This window comes from Fringilla coelebs (genome assembly GCF_963513975.1).
Source record: "Fringilla coelebs genome assembly, chromosome: 6".
NCBI classification, from domain to species: domain Eukaryota; kingdom Metazoa; phylum Chordata; class Aves; order Passeriformes; family Fringillidae; genus Fringilla; species Fringilla coelebs.
This window is the reverse complement of record NC_140034.1, coordinates 51420697-51439658: the sequence shown is the minus strand read 5'-3', so window position 1 is coordinate 51439658 and position 18962 is coordinate 51420697. Positions and strand designations below refer to the sequence as shown.

The window sequence follows — 18962 nt, the reverse complement described above, 5'->3', positions numbered from 1 at the left end:
AGGCCCTTATTCAGTTTCTGGTATTTATTTCTAGTCATATGTATTACATATATAAGACTCTTTAAACATCTCAGAATCAATAAAAACCCAAATTCTACAACAGACCCTTTTTGATCAGTTTTTGGTACAGACTTATTATCCTCAGGGAAAAATATTTTAATGCTGAGTCATTCAGAAGTTTTTGAAGATAATTTGCTCAAGAGTGAAAACAGCAGGTTTGATTTTGATGAAACACCCATCAAATATTTAATTTGCTGACCTGTTTGCTGAGGATTTGTAATTCTCACTGACTCTTGGCCACGGAACACCAATTCTGCAGACTGGCACCCGTGGTTATGGCGCTATCACCCTCTCCATGTGCATCCAGGTGTGCAGGGAGCTGCTGCCACTCCTGCCAGTTGTTAGCGTGGCATCAGGGAACCGGGAGATGCACAGCCTGGCCCTGCGGGGATAATGCTGACAGCTCTGGTAGCAGCTGATTTTGGTGTCTTATTGCTGCCTTATTTTGCAGAATGTAACACCCTGAATGGATTAGTGTCTGAGGTTTTTATCCGATTCTTTGTGGAGACAGTTGGCCATTATTCCCTGTTCCTAACCCAGAATGAAAAAGGAGAGCGTGCCTTCCAAAGGGAGGCTTTCCGTAAATCTGTGGCCTCCAAGAGTATCCGCCGCTTCTTGGAAGTTTTCATGGAATCCCAAATGTTCGCTGGCTTCATCCAGGACAGAGAGCTGAGGAAATGCAGGGCTAAAGGTACGGGTGCGTGTCTCCCCTGCGGTGCGCGTTGCGCTGTTGTGCTCGGGTACCGCGGATTGCGGCAGCGTCCCTGCATCCCGCTGCGCTCACCGGGAAAGCGGAAACGCATCCCTAAAATCCTGCCCGGTTACCCGGAAGGTCGCTGTGAGCGGAGGCTGCCGAGGCGGGAGCCGGGGCCGTGCGCGGGGCCCGCGGGATCAGCCGGACGCGGCTCACCCCATCCCTGTCTCCGTCTGCCGCAGGGCTCTTCGAGCAGAGGGTGGAACAGTATTTGGAAGAGCTCCCGGACACAGAACAAAGTGGAGTAAACAAGTTCCTGCGAGGCCTCGGTGAGGAAAAACTTTAGAAGTATTTCTGAAATGAATTTTCATTGTGATGCTGGATTTTGGTTGTAGTGGTTTTTGTTTGGTTTTTTTTGTTTGTTTGTTTTTAATTTGAAAAAGCCGTACCCGAGGTGAAGTGAGGTAGTCAAGCGGTTTCAGCGTGATAGGAATTACAAAAAAGAAAACAATAAAAACATAGTTAAGGTGATAAACCAGATTTAATGACGGTCCTTGTTAACACTTTCATTTTCACTTGGGGATGGGGGAACCAAACCATAATCGAGGAGTGGAACAGGCAGGGGTTGGAGCAGTCGGTGTTCTGTAACTCAGCTCTGCCTGCTGGTGCTGATTACAAGTTAGACCCATTTGCTGTCACTTCTGCTATCTGCTGGAGACTGATGGTGTGCTTCCTTTAGGTAACAAAATGAAGTTCCTTCACAAGAAGAACTAGCTCCTTCCTGCTGAAACACCAACCCAAAACGTATTTATGGCACCGTGTGAGACACCTGCGGCGCTGGAGTGCGGAGCGGGAGGAGGAGAGCGGAGCGAGCTGAGGCAGCTCCAGGCGATGACCCGTGGATGCTGTGTCAGTGCGCCATGCCATGGCTCCTCCGTGGTTTTGGGCAGAGTTTGTACATAATGTGCTGTAAGCTTTTGTAACTGATTTTGTAATGAGCGAGAAAACTGTGGTAAATATTTGTATATTCCTGAGAATACCAGGTGCTTGTTTTTTCCTTTAGTATGAGTTGAGTTATGCTTGGTGCAAAAACGAGTAGCTGATTATGTGCAGCTAGCTGACTGTCTCAGCAGAACCACTGACTCCAAGGGATGTTTGATGCCTGAACACTGCGGGGTGAATGAGCTCGGGTACGTGGGAGAGGCTGTACGCACGGGGCTGCTCTCATGCGGCACAGGCGCTTGTCTGTCTGTCTGTTTCCTTCGAACTGATTTTAAAGGAGAAATAACAAAGTAACTTGATCATAAGGTACTTGGTTCACATTGCAGAACCTCCACTTGGTTTGAACTCTGGTCAGTAAACTCCTTATAACCCACTGTGCACTAAGATGCTAAGCCTGGGGAGATCTCAGCTCTCTGACATGCAAGCTGCAGCGAGTAGGTACAGTGCAGCCTTTCCTAGTGTATGTATGTATGGATCCTAATAAACTCTGTAAATAGACCTGTTTGTTTATATTCATTGCAAACCTCTGCACTTCCTCATGTGGAGCAGGTACAAACACAGCAACTCACCTGTGATTTTTAAATGAATTTTAATTAAAATGTAAAGTGGTTATTACGAACCTGTCTTTTGTTAGGTTTGCTATTTCATGACACATAGTCTGGGTTTCTTCAGTGTTTTTCACCTGGGCTAAGACAAGGCATTTTATACCCCTTTTTAAAAAATTTTATCCTAACAGAAGCATCTGTTTAAACATTTTTTCATAGGTTAGCAACAAATGATTTTATCATTGTGTCACAGGTACTGCTCCTGACCTATGGTATTTTCAGTTGGCTTTGTGCTGTGCGTGGTGCTCAAGTGTCACATTTTTCCTTGATCTAGAAACAGAACTTCTGTTAAGGTTCTATAAGTTTTCCCATAGTCTGAAGAAGAAAATATTAAAAAAAATTACAAAGTGTTTCCATATGTTGCATGTCTGACAGGTAATGAAAACTAGCTGAAGCCCCTTACCTTTGAAGGAAACCCACCACGCTCTGGCTCTCGTCATTTGCAGCGTGGCTGCTGTGGCTGGATGGGCTTTGAGGCTTGCGCAGTTCCTAACCTGACAGTGGTTCTGGTTTGCTATCAGCCTCATAGAGCGAACTCGAGGGGCTGTTCACTGAAAAGGTGAAGTCGTTTCCTTTTTCAGTTGCTTCCCTCACACTCCAAAATACACAAAGACTTCTTAATTGTACGTGAAATGCCTGTGAAGTGCCAGGTGCTTTTGCTACAGAGGAAATGTCACCACAACTGGTAACTTCCATTAGTTTTACTCTGTGATACGCCCCAAGTTCCAGAATGATTGCTAGATGTAATTCTTGAGAGTGGAACGAATAATGTCACTTGTACAGGTGGCTTCTGGCCTTTTAATAAACAACAGTTGTTAGTAAATGTAGGGGGAAATACGTAATTCCTCTTCAGAAAATGATGGATAAAACTGTATCAGGACATGCTGTGGAGTTACTGCAAAGGCAAGACAAAGCCACAGAATGCCAATGTACAAGAATGTTGTGCTGTAAAACCCATCCCCTGTGCCAAAGCTGTTTTGCTCCATTTGCACTTTAAAAATTAAAGGAGAAAGCTTTTAAACATTGTGTCATCTGTCAACGTGTTCCCATTTTTGTAACGTCAATCAGAGGATACCACTGGGCCAGGTGAGATAATGGCCCAAAAAATCTGTGGGTGCCTTTTTGATCCTCAGACTAGAGCTGTGTCAAACAGTCCTTGTGGTTTCTGGAGGTCTGTGCTTGAAGGGATCAGATGAACAAAAACCCAGGAGTGCATTATTTTCCCTACTAAATTAGTTGTTAAAACTGACGGTGTTCCTCAGCATGGAGCATTGTAAGTGCACCAGAAAAATTCTAAAGAAAAAAAAATCCAGTGCTGAGGTCTGTGTTTAAAATTAGTAAAGTTTTGCTTAAAATCTTAACAGTATAAAGTCTATTTTAAAAATCCCTAGAAACCAAGCTTAAGGAACAGTAACACTCCAGGAATTCACACTTCAGTGTGGCAAGTAATTGTGTTTAAGGACATAGTGTTCATTTTCCCACTATTATGGATGTTTAATAAAGTGACCAAACTGCAAATATTCCTACATTCTGTTCCAAACGCCGCTTGTCGCGCCGGAGCAGACAGGGAGCGGCGCCGGCCTGTGGGCGGGGCCCGGCCCTCAGAGCTCCGTCCGCCGCTCCCGCCGCAGCGAAGCCTCGCGAGATCTCGGCCCCGCCCCGCGCGCCTTTGCCCGCTCTCGCGAGAGCCACGCCCTTTCTCTCCCTCGCGCACGCCGGCAAGATGGTGGGAGCTGCGTCCGGGCCGGGAGGGGATGGGGTGGGATGGAATCGGACCGGGACCGGGACCCCGCGCCCGCCGCCCCTCGCTGCCGCGGCGGGACGGGACTCCGGAGTAGTGGAGGGTGGTGGGGAGGCGCGGCTCCGAGCCCGCGGCGGGCGGGAGCGGTGCGGGGAGGCCGGTCCGCCATGGCGCCCGGCTGCGCGGGCCCCGGGGCGGGCGCGGGGTTCTAGTGGCGCTCGCTGCCCGCCTCGCTCACGGCCCCTCTCCCCCTTCCCCGCAGCCTTCCAGGCTAAGGAAGACCCGGAAGCTGAGAGGACACGTCAGCCACGGCCACGGCCGCGTGGGTGAGTGGGGAGGCGGCCGCGGCCCCGCCGGGCCTTCCCCGGCGCTGAGGGGATGCCGCTGCTCTTCCCGGGTCCATAAAAACGGGGCTGTGCGTGCAGGGCGGCACCGCCGGCACCGTGGGAATACGGAGCAGTGCTGAAGGCCGCAGCGGGCGGGGGCAGCTGCTGCGGTGATGGGCTGATCAAGTTCTGCACGTTTTAGACTCCCTGGGTTTATAGCTTCAGGACTGCTTGCCCATCCGTACTGGATGTGCGACATCTTAAACTTACAGCGCAGTGCAGTCTCTCTTTCAACTCCATCATTCCAACCGTGTCACGCCACAAGATAAAATAATTGGTTTAGTTTAACATTAAAAGTATCTCTAAGCATTATGTGTAATATTAATGTAACAAGCTTAAAATTTTTCTTTTCAGGCAAACACAGGAAGCATCCTGGAGGACGTGGTAATGCCGGTGGTTTGCACCATCACAGGATTAACTTTGATAAATAGTAAGCTAACGTTTTAAATATTTACTAGCAACATGCATGCTCATGAAGTAGAAGCAACTGACTTTTATATGTGAATAAGCAAAGTTTTCTGCAATACTATATGTTTTTTCCTTTAATGGGAAGTGTGGCATTGCAGCTGCTCCTGTCCCCACTTACCCTAAAATCAAAAACCTTTTCACTTGGCATTTTGGAGAGTTCAATGTGGCATTAGGTAAAGCTGACCCAATTGCCTGTTACAGTGTGGTCCGTGCTTAGCAGTGCACACAGAGCAAATTGATGTTAAATCCTGTTGACTGCACCAGGTAAAGGGGAGGGATGTTGTGATTCCCGAGACTATAGAGTCACATCTGGGCCCTGCCTGTGGTCCTGGTGTGCTGGAGTCCTCGGACAGGAACCACTAATCTCTGTTCACTGGCTGTGCCCTGCCTGGCTCAGTCAGTCACCTGGTTAGTGACAGCAGTGCCACAGCTTCCCAGGCAGGGCAGCCCTCCCTGGGTCCCTGGAGGTGGGGCTTCCCTGGAAATACAGCCTCAGACTGAGGTGTGAGCTCAAGGGAGAAGGGAACACTTGGAGAGAGTGTAATTGTTCCTTGGTTGGGATACTAATCATTATTGCACCTAAATTCTACACATATTAATATGAAAAAGGGTGTAATGTTATTCAAAGGGTGTAATGTGTAATAACATTCTGGATACTCTGATTTTGTAAGATGCTTGTTTCAGTGTTGCTTTAGAGTTCTGCTTGTTCAGGGTGAGTTAAGTTGTGATCTGATGTGAAATGTGTTTCTCCCACAGTCACCCTGGTTACTTTGGGAAGGTAGGCATGAGGCACTATCACTTGAAGAGGAACCAGAAGTTCTGTCCCACTGTGAACCTGGACAAGCTGTGGACACTGGTCAGCGAGCAGACCAGGCTCAACTACGCCAAGAACGAGGCCGGCCTGGCCCCAGTCATCGATGTCGTGCGCTCGGTGAGTCCTGCTGGGACTGAGCCCTGGCACTGCTGCCCACCCAGGGGAGCCTGGGCTGTGCCTGTCCCTCTGGGGAAGTGCTGAGCTGCAAATTAGCTCCAGTGCTTCCCTGCTCAGAGGCTCACCAGACAGATCCGTGGGCTGTGAGTAGTTACAGAAGCACTTTGGGTGTTACATTTTTCTCTGTAAGAACTTTTTGTCCTACTGGTGTGTGTTTGTGGACGGGCACTGCCCTCCTTTGGGTAGGTGGTGAAGGATGGCTACTTTGAAATGTTCCCGAAGGAGCAAAACCATGGTGGAGCCAGTCTCACACCATGTCACCCTCGAGACTAGAGTCACATCTCCACATGTTTGGTTGTCTTGGTGTGCTATAGTTCTCGGACAGCAACACCTGATCCATATTCGCTGGCTCTGATGTCGTGTGTCTCAGCCAGCCACCGAATCAGGGACACTGCTCTGCCTCCTTTGGCCACTTAGGGCCCACTTCTCACCTCCTGTGACTTCTGCAGCTGTTTTGTTAATTGTCTTCATGCCATGATTGTCCTTTTAATGTAATGAATTGACTGGATAAGGTCATGGTGATTATGGTTTTGTTTTTAACCCGTGTGTGCTAACAAGCCTGAATGTAGGAGCCTTCCAGCTGATTACAAACACTGAACTTCTCTTTTAAATCTTTCTAGGGCTACTACAAAGTGCTGGGCAAGGGGAAGCTGCCCAAGCAGCCTGTCATTGTGAAAGCCAAGTTCTTCAGTAGAAGAGCAGAGGAGAAGATCAAAGAAGTTGGTGGTGCCTGTGTGCTTGTGGCATAAAAGTTTTTGTTTTATTCAAATTTTTTGAATAAACAATGCATAAAATGAGCTGGTTTACAGAAGTTTGAGTTGTTCTGATTTTTCTTTCCTGACTTCTCCAGACACAGGTCACACTTAATCTTACCTGCATAATATTTGATCAGTGGTTTGACTGCTTCTCAGTTCATTTTGAAATTGCCTGACTACAGTGTTCAGTACCTGCCACGTGCCTCACCAGTGTGAGGTACTGCCATGTACCTCATTGTTTTGTCTTTAGAGGGTGAAGTTCTGTATTTGTGCTGCTCTTTCGTTAGTGACCCTTACTACAGCTGTCTGAAAAGAGGACTTGGTGGGATTTTGATGGGGATTCTTGAACACTGAAATGACATCCAGGGGAAGTCTGTGGGGATGGTGCCCTGGCCTGTGGGAATGGAACAGTAGGAGTGTGGACAAGGAAATGCAAAGTGACAGCAGTGTACCAGTAATTGTGAATTACATTTGCAATCTCTGCCCTCCCCAGGCTGGGTATGCAATTCCTGCAGTTCCCAGCTGTGGGACAGAGTTAATGCCAGCTATCCTCAATCTTCCTTACAGCTGGCAAAGCAGTGGCACAGCTCTAGAACTGCTCTGTGTGCAGTGTTGGTGTATTTGGTTTAAAATGATTACCTGAAATAATCCTTGCTTGATTGTAACGTCAAAGTAGGACTTGTGGTGTCTGCAAGGCTTGGCCCTGTGTGCCAAAACAGGATTTAATGGTGAAACATAACTAATAACTAATAAATAACTAAAGCCAGTGGGCTGGTTCTCAAGTGTCAGACCAAGAGCCTGTAAATGCTGTCACTTATTTTATGGTTGCTGCTGAAGTTGATGCACATGACCGTCTAGTATGTGTGTGCTGGAATCCTAGTTAGTCACCTTCTAACCTAGTGTTTGTCAGCAATTAAACTTAGAGGGCTTTTAGGGTGAGGTTGGTGTGCATTCCATTTATGATATAGTTCAGCTTAGCCAGTGGTCCTGCTGCTTGTGAATAGCTATGGCATAAATGGGCAGGTTGTCAGAATACAGAGGAGTTTGGGAGCTGTGTCTCACTGGCTGCTGGGACTGCTCTTCCCTAATTTGTGATGCTGATGTAGCTCCATCCCCCACTCTGGCCTCAGCCATCCAGTCAGTTCTTTATCCAGTGACCAGTGCACCCCTCCAGGCCATGGGCAGCCAGTTTCTCCAGGAGAATGTGTGGGAAGTGATGTCCAAGGCTTTCCTGCAGTCCAGGCAGACAGCTACAGCCTTTTCCCTCACCACCTAGGGGGTCACCTTGTCAGAGGAGGAGATGGGGTTGCTTAGGCAGGACCTGCCTTCCATGAGCCCACACTGACTGGGTCTGATTGCACAAGTGCCACTTGATGGTGCTCGAGATGATCTGCACCATGACCTTCCCCAGCCCCAAGGTCAGGCCTGTAACTCCCTGGATTCTCTTTCTGGGCCTTCTTGTAGCTCGTTTTATTCATCAGCCTTCGCCTTCTCCAGCTGCCTGACTTGTTCTGTTCATACCTGGCTCAGAACTAAATTTTACACACATTTTTTTCACTTTTCCCCTTCCTACCAAAAAAAATCTACTCAGTTTTGCATGTCGTTCAAAAGGCATAAATTGAAATTTACAGTAGGCTGCTTCTGCTCATCCAGCCCCAGATTTGGCTTGTAAGATGACAGCGCATTTCCCAGTATCAGACTTTATTTGCACTGGTTCTCTGTGCATGGATGCTTTGGGCTGTGGTTTCTCTGTGTCAACATTGTGGTAGTTTCAGACCTCAACTTCCTACTGTGCACATTACATGTTTTTGTAGGTGCAGCTTTGTCTTCTTAGCAACAGGAGCTGCAAGAAATGACAGAGATGAAATGAGCTGAGAGCTGTGCTGCTGCAGTGACATTTGCCCCTGATAGATGGTTGATGAAGATACACTGTAAAAAGTGAGCTTGTGTAATACACACTGATAAAATGTTAATTAAACCACAGGTACAGCTGGCACAGCTCATTTCCAAATGGACCTCTGGTTTTGGAATTGGAATCTGAAGTTTTAGTGGTAGGTTTGAATTTAGCTAAGTAATTTTTTAGTCAAGTTGGTGGGTATCTACCTAGTTGAATGGGTCTTGGGTATGAAATAGGATGCAGACTTTAACATAGGGTCCATTTTTCTTCTAAAATATTTTAAATACTGAAGACTTCAGGATACAATGCTTAAAAAAACCACTGGTTGTTAATTTCTGAGACATTCATAATTTTTTTTTTGCATTGCAGAATAAAAGCCCAAACCCAGATCTGCTTACTAACCATTTCCACTGGAATCTACCAGAAGACAGAATCCCTCAGGAGAAGAGATAGCCCTAAGATTAGAGCTGCTGCTCTTCTGTGTGGAAAAATCTGGAGATTGAAGCTCATTCCTGTAGCTTCAGTTCCATCCTCCTGGTAGCAGGGCCACTATGCCAGGGCCATCAGCAGCTCCATGGGGCTCTGGTCCCAGGAGGTTGGATCAGCTGGAAGAGTGGCTCCAGGGGAAATGAGGCTTTATCTGCTTTTTCTCCTCTGATACAACTTGCAGGAATCGCCCTTTGCAGTCTGTATCTGATCAACATCTCTGACAATCTCAGAGCTGAGGATGAAACATGAACTGCAAAACTCTCAGTTGACCTTGGGGAGCTTAGGCTGGTGGGAGGAACACTGGGAAGCTCAGGTTTGGTCTGTAATCTGATCTGTGGTCGTCTTGATAGCTAAAATTTGATTACTGCAAAGTGCTTTTTCTATAAAGAAGATTGTCAGAAGATGCTGTACATTTTTCAAAGCAGCTTTCTAAGATGCATTGCTGGAATGATGGACTTACAGGTACTATTTTCTTTACATTAAAACTGTAAAATATTTGAGTGAAATTGTAAAAGCAGCCAGAGAATCTCATCACTTTAATTGCAGAGTTTCAGTGCTTCTAGCAGGAAGTGTACAGCGTGTGACAATTCAGCTTTGTAAGGAGATCGATAGAACAGATTAGTTCAGTTTTTACAGAAGTTGCAAATACTAGAGAGATAGTGGGAGCATGGTTTGTAAACCTTAAACCACGCTTTCCTGCACAACAATCTGCAAAGATATTCTCCTCTGTAAAGCAGGTATGTGATTTTCAGCTGCAAGGAATTTTTGTTTCCACAGGGGCTACATGAATGTTTAATTGATCGTGCATCCCATGTTGCCCTCTGGTTTGCACTTGAGTGATCGAGTGTTTTGTGAGGTGCAGGGCTTGCCATGAGCCATTTTGTGACTCTTCATGTTTTCAGGGTCAGACTTCAGCCAGCAGGAATGGAGACCCTGGATCTGTTGTGGAATTGTTTGGTGTGCAAATGGGAGCTGCGGAGGAGGGAGCCCAGGATGCTCCCCTGCCTCCACTCCTTCTGTAAGGAATGCCTTCCAGGTTTGATCCAAGGATACAGCTGCGTTCCCACTGAGTATGAAGTTCTCTATGAAGGTAATTAAAAACTCTGGCTAGTGCTCTTTGCAATGCAGTATTATAGACAGAGATGCACTGAGAAGCCATTTTTGAAGCCTATTCTTCTACAGCACTACTTAAAATTGATAAATTGGGAGAGTAAATATTTGTGTGAGCAGAAAGTGGATTGGAAACAAGCCACTTTTGTCATGTTTTTCATCCAACAGCAGTGTTTTGAAGACAAATGACATAGGCAGCATTTTAACATTTTGTTCAGAAAAGGCTGAATGTTTCACTTACCAAGCTGACATTATGAATATTTGATTTTCTCAGCTTAATAAATTAATAAATGCTACAAGATAGCTTCTAGAGCAATTTTTTTTGCAATCTTTTTGACCAGCTGGACCTTTCTGTGGTTCTGGTTGTGGTGATAGTTTTGTTCTTCCTTTCACTCCCTCCTTCAGTGCCTCCTCACCAACAACGCAAAAACACCCAGTTCTTTTGTTTCTAACAGAGGTAATAATAATTGTTATTACATATGTGTATTCTGGTGCACTGAAACTCTTATTGTGAGTGTTTCTCTCTACCTTAACCCTTGTGGCTGTAACTCACCCTAACAAGCTGAGTAAACTAGTGAGGGTAAGCATTTGGTGGCTGTGCCTTTTGGAATCTTGGAGTTATTTGTACAGTTCTTGGTTGTGTAACTTGTAATAGAAGATGTGTAACTTTTTTATTTTGGATAAAACCTCGATGGCGGAATATAGTAATTGCACTGAAAGTGTTTTAATTGCTGTGGGGAAGCATTCCAGACTCGTTACTAATTTGTGAGATGAGCAAAGGCATGTAGGCAACTTGTATTTTCATAGGCTTTGCACTTTAGTTGAGTAGGAGGCACCATTTATTGTCTCTTCTGTAGCAGATTTTAGCAACATGTAGGAAGAGAAGACACCTTCCCTGGGGTGAGGGCGATCAGAACTGATGAGATGACGTAAACCAGACTAGTTCAGGTTTGAGAACAAATGGAATCAGTGTTCAGAGGTCACTGTCAAAACACAAAGGCTAAAGGAAAGGACAAAGGAAAAAGGCTGTTCACGTGTAGGGTGCAGAATGAAAAAGATGTGAAGGCAGAAGAAGGAGAGAAAGGGAACAAGGCAGTCATTGCAAGTAATGTCTCTTTAAAAATTTTAATGCTTGGTCATAGTAGCCTAAAGTCTGAGGGACCTCTCTATAATAAAATACTGTTGAAAAAAGCACTCCATTAATTTTTATGTATCCTCATTTGACATCTCAGACATTTCTCTCCTCCTTCTTTCTGTTCAGCAAGTGGAAAAGTGAATTTCTACCACTTGCTGATCTCGGATGAAGCGGAGTTACAGGTTCTCATGAGTTGTTAAAATATTGGATATTTCTTTAAGCTGGATCAGGAATTGTTTGTGTATAGCAAGATGGAATAAATATTACCTTATTTCTGTATTTCTGAAGTTTCTCTGTTTACTTATTCATTCTTGTGTAGACAGGGAATTTCTTTGGGAAAGGGTAAGACTAGAGAAAAGACATAATGAACAGTGATGACCCAATAAATGAAGTGAGACACCAGGTGCAGAGACTCAGTTAATCTATGAGCAAGGAAAGCAGCAAAACCAAAACACCTGTGTCTCTTAATTAAGCCTATGACTGAAACTGCAGCCAGCACAGGTCAGGCAGGATAAATTAGTGAACTCTTTTGATGGCATGGTGTTAAATGTTGCTTACCTGCAGTGATTGCTGAGTTATGGGCAGTACAATTCCAGTTTTCAGTGTCAACTTTAAGTTTGATCATATGCAGGTGCCAGTGGTAAAGGGTAAGTGCAAGTGCTAAACTATTGTAGCTGAGTAAATGTAAAATATTGCCTGTAAGAAAAATGTGTTCCTTACTCACTGCGAGTTCCTCAAGCAAAATATAAGAGTGGAAAAAATGAATGTATTTGCAAATGAAGTTATACTGGCATTTGTCACAAAAAGAATATTTGAATGTGCAGGTTTCTCTATGATTTATTTCAAGTAGGGCTCTGCTAACATAAAACTCTTTTCTAGTTTGTTGTTTTGTACTGAAGTTGCTGAGAAGCTGGGAGTAAGTGGTCCTGATGTTTGATGGGGGTTGGTGTTGGAACTTTTATTCCTGTGTGTGTGTTTGAGGTGACTCATGAATAAAAGCCCTGAGGTAGCAGCCAGAGCTCCTATGGAAAAGCTGCATAGCCACCAGAATTTATCCAAACTGAGAACTGAGAGTTTAGGAGTAACTTGAGTGGAAAAAGGAAGTTATCTTTGTGAGCTTGTCTCCTACACATTCTTTCTCTATGAAGGGAACTTTAAGCTTCCCAGTTTTTCTTTTATATTTCTTATTTTTGGGTTTTGGGGGTTTTTTTGTTGTTTTTCTTTTATTTTTTGCAGGCCACTATTGCTTTCCCATTTTTATTCCTTGTCCTCTTGTAGCAGAGAATCCATGTCCTCCTCCTCTGCAGATTTGCATGTTATGTATTTCCAGTCTGTTGACTGCATGGGTAAAAGAATAATTTTCAAGAGAGGGCTTGAGTAAGGAAAAGAGAATGTTCTCACATCTCTTGAGAGGGAAGTGTCTCAGATTAGGACTTTGCCAGGCTCCTACCTGTGTGAGTTGCCACTCGTGGTACAATGGTGGTTCTTGCTTCCTTGGGTCTGTCTCTTTCTCATGAAGTTGTAGATACATTCAAAACCAGATCCATCCAGGTTCCTGTGCTTATCCCTCCTCCCTGAACTGGAGGTGGATGCTAAAAGAAATTACCCCACATCTGCAAATCTTCCTCTCTGTAAGGTGTTCAGTGATATAAGTTGATTTAGTGCTTTAAATATCGCCAACATGTTAATTCCAGAAGTAGTGAAATGAGGACCAGTGGAGGTGCATTGTTGGGAGAAATTTGGTTTTGCAAGACTGTCTCAGCTAAAGGGTTTGTTGGGTTTTTTTTTCCTTAAAGAAAAGAAAAATCACAGGTAATTGCTGCTCAATCACAGTTAGGGCCCCTGAGAACAAGGCAGAGCAGAAAAGATGTGCTGCAACACCTTATGGAATTTTGCTAACTGATATAAGCCCTGGTGTTCTTAACATTTTGTGACCAAACTATGTAATTAGCCTAACCTGTAAAGTAAAAGGCTATTAGTAGTTTTTCATTTTTGTAAATTGCTTTGTGAAGTGGTGGATTTAATTGTGTGATGTTTTTGTACTGAACTTGTGTGTTGAGCTATTACTTTCTGCAATTTTATTTTAAAAATCTTCTTTTGCCTTTTGTACTTCTCAAAGTTGGATAACAAAAACCCTGGAAAATGGCTGCATAATTTCTGCCCATATTCTCTGCATAACTCACAAACTGTCCATGCTTGTGTTGTGTTCACTTAATGCCAAGAAATGTGATAGGGTCATGTATTGGAGAAATGCAAACAGAGTAGGGAAAGCAAAACTTTTAAAGGGTGACAATGTGTCTTCAAGTATTGACAGATTTCCACTTGCTGCATTTTATTATTTCCTGATGAAGGTAAACAGTTTTCTTCAGCTTGTGTGGTAGGGGATATATATTTATATATATAGTTTTATTTTTGTATAAATCAAAATAAATATATACACGCATATATAAAAAACTGTGCATTCTTAATGTGAACACTTGTTAGTGAGGCACATCCAAAAGTTAGCAAGGTATTTGGTCAGAGAGATCTTCAGGGGGTTTATTTAAGGAAAAACATTGAGTTCTAGGACTGCTTAGGCTCTGGGCTCATTTTCAGTGTGAAGTTTTGGCACAGGAATAGTGGAGCACTGGCTTCAGGAGGCTCCAGGTGTCAACACATAGTGCCTTAGCTTGTATTCAGCCTGTATTTAAATAATAAAAAATAAACAGGCAAAGAGAAATCCATCTACAGAGTTCTGTAAACCACAATTTAGTTCACAGTGAAGCATTCAGCTGCCTTGGTAGAGCTGTGGTGGTATCTCCAGGATACCCAATAACCTTGTTTTGATGCACTCATTTAAGGCAGGTGATGCAATGCAATGATCTGCTCATTCTGAAAGAGAAACACCCTTTTGATTTAATTAGAGCCACTCAGAACCAAGTGCATGTTTTACCTCTAAAAAGGGGAGTAGAAAGATTATTCTGAAGAGAGAAACCGTTCATAATGTATACATTTAGCCAACTTAAAGTGGGTTTAAAGTTGGTCAGCCCTTTGCACTGTGCTGTTTGGCCGCCAGACCCAAAAGGCAAGTGAAACAATGAGGGGTTTAGTTACATAAATATGAAACTGTGGAGTGGGAGGTTGTCTTCAGAGCTGTTTGCTATAACCCATAATTGGGTCTCCCAGGAAATGTAAATTGTGCCTGCAGCTTGAGGTGTAGTTAATGCTCTCTGAGAATAATTATTCTGATGGTTGTTGGAGGAAAAAGAGCAGAGGAATAGGTGCAACCTGTGGACAGCAAGTACAAATGTGGTGTGTGTAGTAGCTCCACTGTTTGTTCCTTTATGCTAATCAATTCTCATGATAATAATAAGTAAATTATCTGCATTGATTTATTTCTGAGGCAGTCAGCTTGAGGGTTCTTTCTATTTAACTCTGAGCAGACTGGAAGGCCTTGACACAAAACTGAGCTGTGGCTTTTCGTGTAGTTGGTGTCCATGGGTGGTGGAGAGGTTACAGCTGGCGCCTCAGAGATGTGATCCATAGCTCTGCCACTTAGAAATTAGATTGCTGCAGTATAGATGGAGTAAAAACCTTGAAACCACTCAGAAATTCTAGTTCTTTCTTTATTTGTACTTTTACAACGGGACACTCTAAGTGTTATTATTGCTGGGTCCAATGCATTGTGGCAGCTTCCATTAACAAAGTGCTGTGGGATGTGAGAGATCCGAGCTGGGGCTTGAACAGGGTGGGGCAGAACCTTCTTGTTTTCCTGAGAGCTGATTTTGGACATCCCAGGTGTGGAGTTGGAGTGTCCAGACTGGGCATCTGTGTCTGACTAATGGATTCACTGCCTCTGAAATTCCATTTTTTCCCAACCCTCTGTTGAGTTACTCTGGCTGAAGGGAGTGTGAGAGTGGAAATAAAGCTGGTGGCTGCTGGAAAAGGGCTGCAAACTAATTCAGCCAGGAAAACATCTGCTGTTTAAGCTTTCCAGGGCTCACAGGTGCCTGCACATAAACACAGCCAGAATTACAGAATACATCTTTTCCTGGTGCTGGTGCCTTTTGTGGTGATGTTGAGATGCACAGGGCTGCTGGGGATGGAGCTGAAAGGAGCAGTGGGGCCCTGGAAGGATTCAGATTTAGGGCTGTTCCTCCACATCCCTCATGTGCTGACCCTTTGTAGGAGTCTCTTCAGTACCCTGTGGTCTCCAGAGATTCTTCAGCAGCTGATAGCTCAAATACACTGAGAATATCTGATATGTGGTTTAAGCTGCATATAATTCTGAAGCAGGGCTTTATTCTGTGTATCACAATGAAACAGGGCTTCAATCCAGCATTAGGATCCTTGCTAGCCTTTCTAAACTGATGGTCATCTCTTTAGCAGCAAAATGGGATGTCATAAATAACAATTTCAAGTGCTAAACAGCAGGAGGCACTGAACTTCTAAAAGATAATTTATGCAAATATTCCTGCCTCCTTCCTACCAATTTATTTCCATGCAAAAATAGAATGTGTCAACATCTCTGTCAGCTTTTTGCTGCTTCTAGAGGTTTTGATATTAACACTGGCCTCCCCTTAGGCACCACAATTGTACCTGGTCTCCTAACACGTAAACTGTTGGTGGAGTCCTGTAATTCCTTGCTGAGTTGCCTTCCAGATCCCGAAATTGCATCATTCTCCTGCGTACAAACAGCGAGTCTCCAGGGCTTCTGACTACTCTTCCCTTCACCCACAGTGCTCTAATCATGATATATTTAAATGAGCTGTCTGCAAAGTGCAGGTTCTTAGAACAGATTAGCAGTGTTGTTTGGAGGCAGTGGCAAGGTAGGAAGGCAAGAAAAATATTTGGGTTATGGTCTGCAAAAGTGGGAGTGAATGGCACTGAGACCTGCTGCTGCCTGGATTGGGAGAGGCTCCTCTCTTCCCTTCTGCTCCAGTCTGAGGACTGGGTGAAGACCCAGGCAAGAAGGGAAGTAGGACACTGCTGTTCATTTTGGCTATGGGATTTTTATTTGGGAAAAATGCAACCAGCTTTCAGAGGCCTGAATGAATCCTAGAGGAAAGGGCAAGGAAGAAAGCAAGAGGAGAGAAAAAACCTCTGCACCCTGTAGTGACTCAGTGCATCTTTCTTCCCTGCTGGTTTGCCAGAATTCCTGGCCAAAGAAGAGGGAGCAGCCCCAGGGAGAGGTGTAGTGACTTCAGTGTGCACCACAGCCCTGCCTGATCCCAGGGAATTCCTGTGTGTGCAGTTCCTGCCACCCACCTGTCCCCAAAAACAGGTGACTCTCTATCCAGAGCACAGGTAAGGGCTTTTCAGGAAAATGTGCCTTACTGGTGGTTTGCACTCTGAGCACAGGCACAGTGGGATGCTGCTTGTGGCTGACTGTAAATGTGTATGGAATTACTCGCTTAATTTCAGGTTAATTACTCCACAGTTCACGTTGTATTGTATTTATTATGCCAAGCTAACTTTTGATTCTTTGGGGAATTCACATTGAAAAAGATGGGGCATTTCCACAGAGCACAGGTTTTCATTAAGTGGAAAAGGTATCAAATAAACCCAATTAGCTGAATAAGTGTGATCTCCAAAGCCACCATGCTCAGGCAATCCCTCTTCTAGCAAGATGCCAATTTGTCTCCTGTGCTTTTAATAAAGTTTTAGGTATAAGATTCAGTATTAGGTGGTTTTGATTAGCCCACCTGTGAGTAGGAAATGACTTCCAATACTCTATTGCTGTGGGGTCCCCATTATTTTTCCTCTTAACCACTCTTTTTAAAAATTTTAGATTTTTTTTTAATTAAGCTGATGGCTCTGCATGCCTTCTGTTCATCTCAAGGGAATTTTAGATTTGAAATAATTATAATTTTTTACAGTTACTCGGATATTTGAGACACACCCTGACATTTACTTAGTTGATGCTGTACTTGGTGGTCTAAAACAAAGCTCTGACCTGTGCAATTTGCTCCATGTGTATGTCTGGAACAACACTGATTTTAATAGCACAGCTTGGATCTAAAACCTGGGATGTGCTGTGCATCCAGGGCCTCACTTTTAGATGTCCCTTAATATTAATCAGCAGTCATGTTATTTACCTTCAAATTGTTGATTATGTTCCTCAGCACATTTATAAGGGAGGCTTTTGTGCAGAACTGAAATCCATGCATGATTTATGTTTTCTAAGCATGAAAATTATTGAAGTTGTTTTTTTTAAAATTTAAAAACACTATAAAGACTGTCTTGCTCATTATCAAACTAAATGCATTCTAATAAAGCTGTATTCTAGCCTTCACTGGCTTGTAACAAATTAGCAGAATTTAAAGCTCACATGAACATGCCTGAGGCCATAAGCATTCCATGAAGTATCATTCAATTGGTTTAATTTGATTTAACATTCTGCACTAACAGAATAGTGTTGGAACATAATGAAATAGTTAAGGGAATAAATCACATGGGACCCCATTTTCTTTGTGGTGGAAAAAGCCCATTCACAGAACTTTTAATGCAGTTTTACAGACCTCGTGTGTGAGTCCAATTGGTCAGTAGCTTTCTTGCCAATTTCTTTATTGGTGAGTAACAAGTTATCATCCTGTATTGATTGGTCACTCAAACCCCAGGGTGTATGTGCAGAAAAGGTTGTTTGTGAGAAACAGTTTTTCTATCTAACAGTGTAAAACCAGTTTATACAGGTGCTGGATTTTTTTTCACCCAGGAGTAATTGTTGTGCTACTGAGCTGCTCACACCAGGATTGCTTTCACATGGGCACTTGCAAAGTGCTGGCTTGACTTAGAAGAAACAACAGGCTAACAGATTTTTGAGGCCTTTTTCTTATAATTTTTCCACTTTACTACACCAAATAGAGACTTGAATAGTAACCTTTTTTTACGCTGTGTACTGTGTGATAGAAGTTGTCCATGCTGGGACAAAGCCTTGTGCCTTTATTTCCCTGTCAGCAGCTGCTCCCAGAGATGTTTTGTGCATGCTCACCCATAAATGAGAGACTAACTGAGAGAGTCGTGGCTTTCTTGCTTCTGAAAATCACCTGTGGGCTGTTTCCCTCTCAGTCCATTTGCAGGGTATTCTGTACCCTCATCATGGAGGTTTCCTCTCACTGTTAGCCAGATCAGGAGCTGGCAACGCTGTTAGGGGAGAAAGAAACTGCTTCCAAGTCCCCAAGGGCTCCAGGTGAAGTCAGGAGTTGGTTTCTCCTGACTGCACTGAGAATTAGAGCACATCCCGTGGGACTTATTGGAGAAGCTGCTTGCAGAGTAGCTATCTTGCTTCCTAGCTTATCAATCAGAACATCTTTTTATTTCTGCTGCTCTTCCAGCTGTGCCACTTCTACAGGGCTGGCAGGGAAGCTTGAGGAGTGTTTCAGCTGCCAGGAATTAGTGCTGCAATTCTCCAGTGCTTGTAGGAAGCCCCATTTACAAGGAGGAGGAGGAGGAGGCACTGTCAGTGCAGCACAGCTTGCCTGGCCTCCTCCTGCTCTTGCATGTCTCCAGAGAACAGAGCTGCTAGCAGGCACCTAAAAGGCTCCTACTTTGTCATTAGGGAAAGCACCGAGAGCTTTCAGTGCCACCAATAGATGGGAATTGTGCTGTGCTAGGGTGAAACACGTGAAAATGTGATTAGCTACAAAAATT

The 18962-nt window shown here is 44.2% G+C and overlaps 3 protein-coding genes across 5 annotated transcripts in view; all 3 read left to right on the top strand.

Moving 5' to 3' along the window:
* The window catches only part of DENND2B (DENN domain containing 2B), a gene marked incomplete at its 5' end in the record, with an annotated part of 151688 nt that extends 149114 nt beyond the window's left edge, over positions 1-2574 (top strand). For all 3 annotated transcript variants that reach the window (XM_084208170.1, XM_084208171.1, XM_084208169.1), the window contains 3 exons: positions 512-751; positions 997-1083; positions 1494-2574. In XM_084208170.1, the coding sequence (XP_084064296.1) occupies positions 512-751; positions 997-1083; positions 1494-1528 (362 nt within the window). In that variant the 3' untranslated portion in view covers positions 1529-2574. The remainder of the gene's footprint in view (positions 1-511; positions 752-996; positions 1084-1493) is intronic.
* A 1416-nt stretch (positions 2575-3990) lies between these two features.
* RPL27A (ribosomal protein L27a) lies at positions 3991-6744 on the top strand. Its single transcript, XM_084207774.1, has 5 exons — positions 3991-4087; positions 4365-4428; positions 4843-4918; positions 5713-5887; positions 6568-6744. Exons 1-5 carry the CDS (start codon positions 4085-4087, stop codon positions 6694-6696), a joined length of 447 nt encoding a protein of 148 aa, XP_084063900.1. The 5' UTR covers positions 3991-4084; the 3' UTR covers positions 6697-6744.
* A 3214-nt stretch (positions 6745-9958) lies between these two features.
* TRIM66 (tripartite motif containing 66) overlaps positions 9959-18962 on the top strand; it is a gene marked incomplete at both ends in the record, with an annotated part of 45031 nt that continues 36027 nt past the window's right edge. The window contains one exon of the mRNA XM_084208005.1: positions 9959-10178. Within this exon, the coding sequence (XP_084064131.1) occupies positions 9959-10178 (220 nt within the window). The remainder of the gene's footprint in view (positions 10179-18962) is intronic.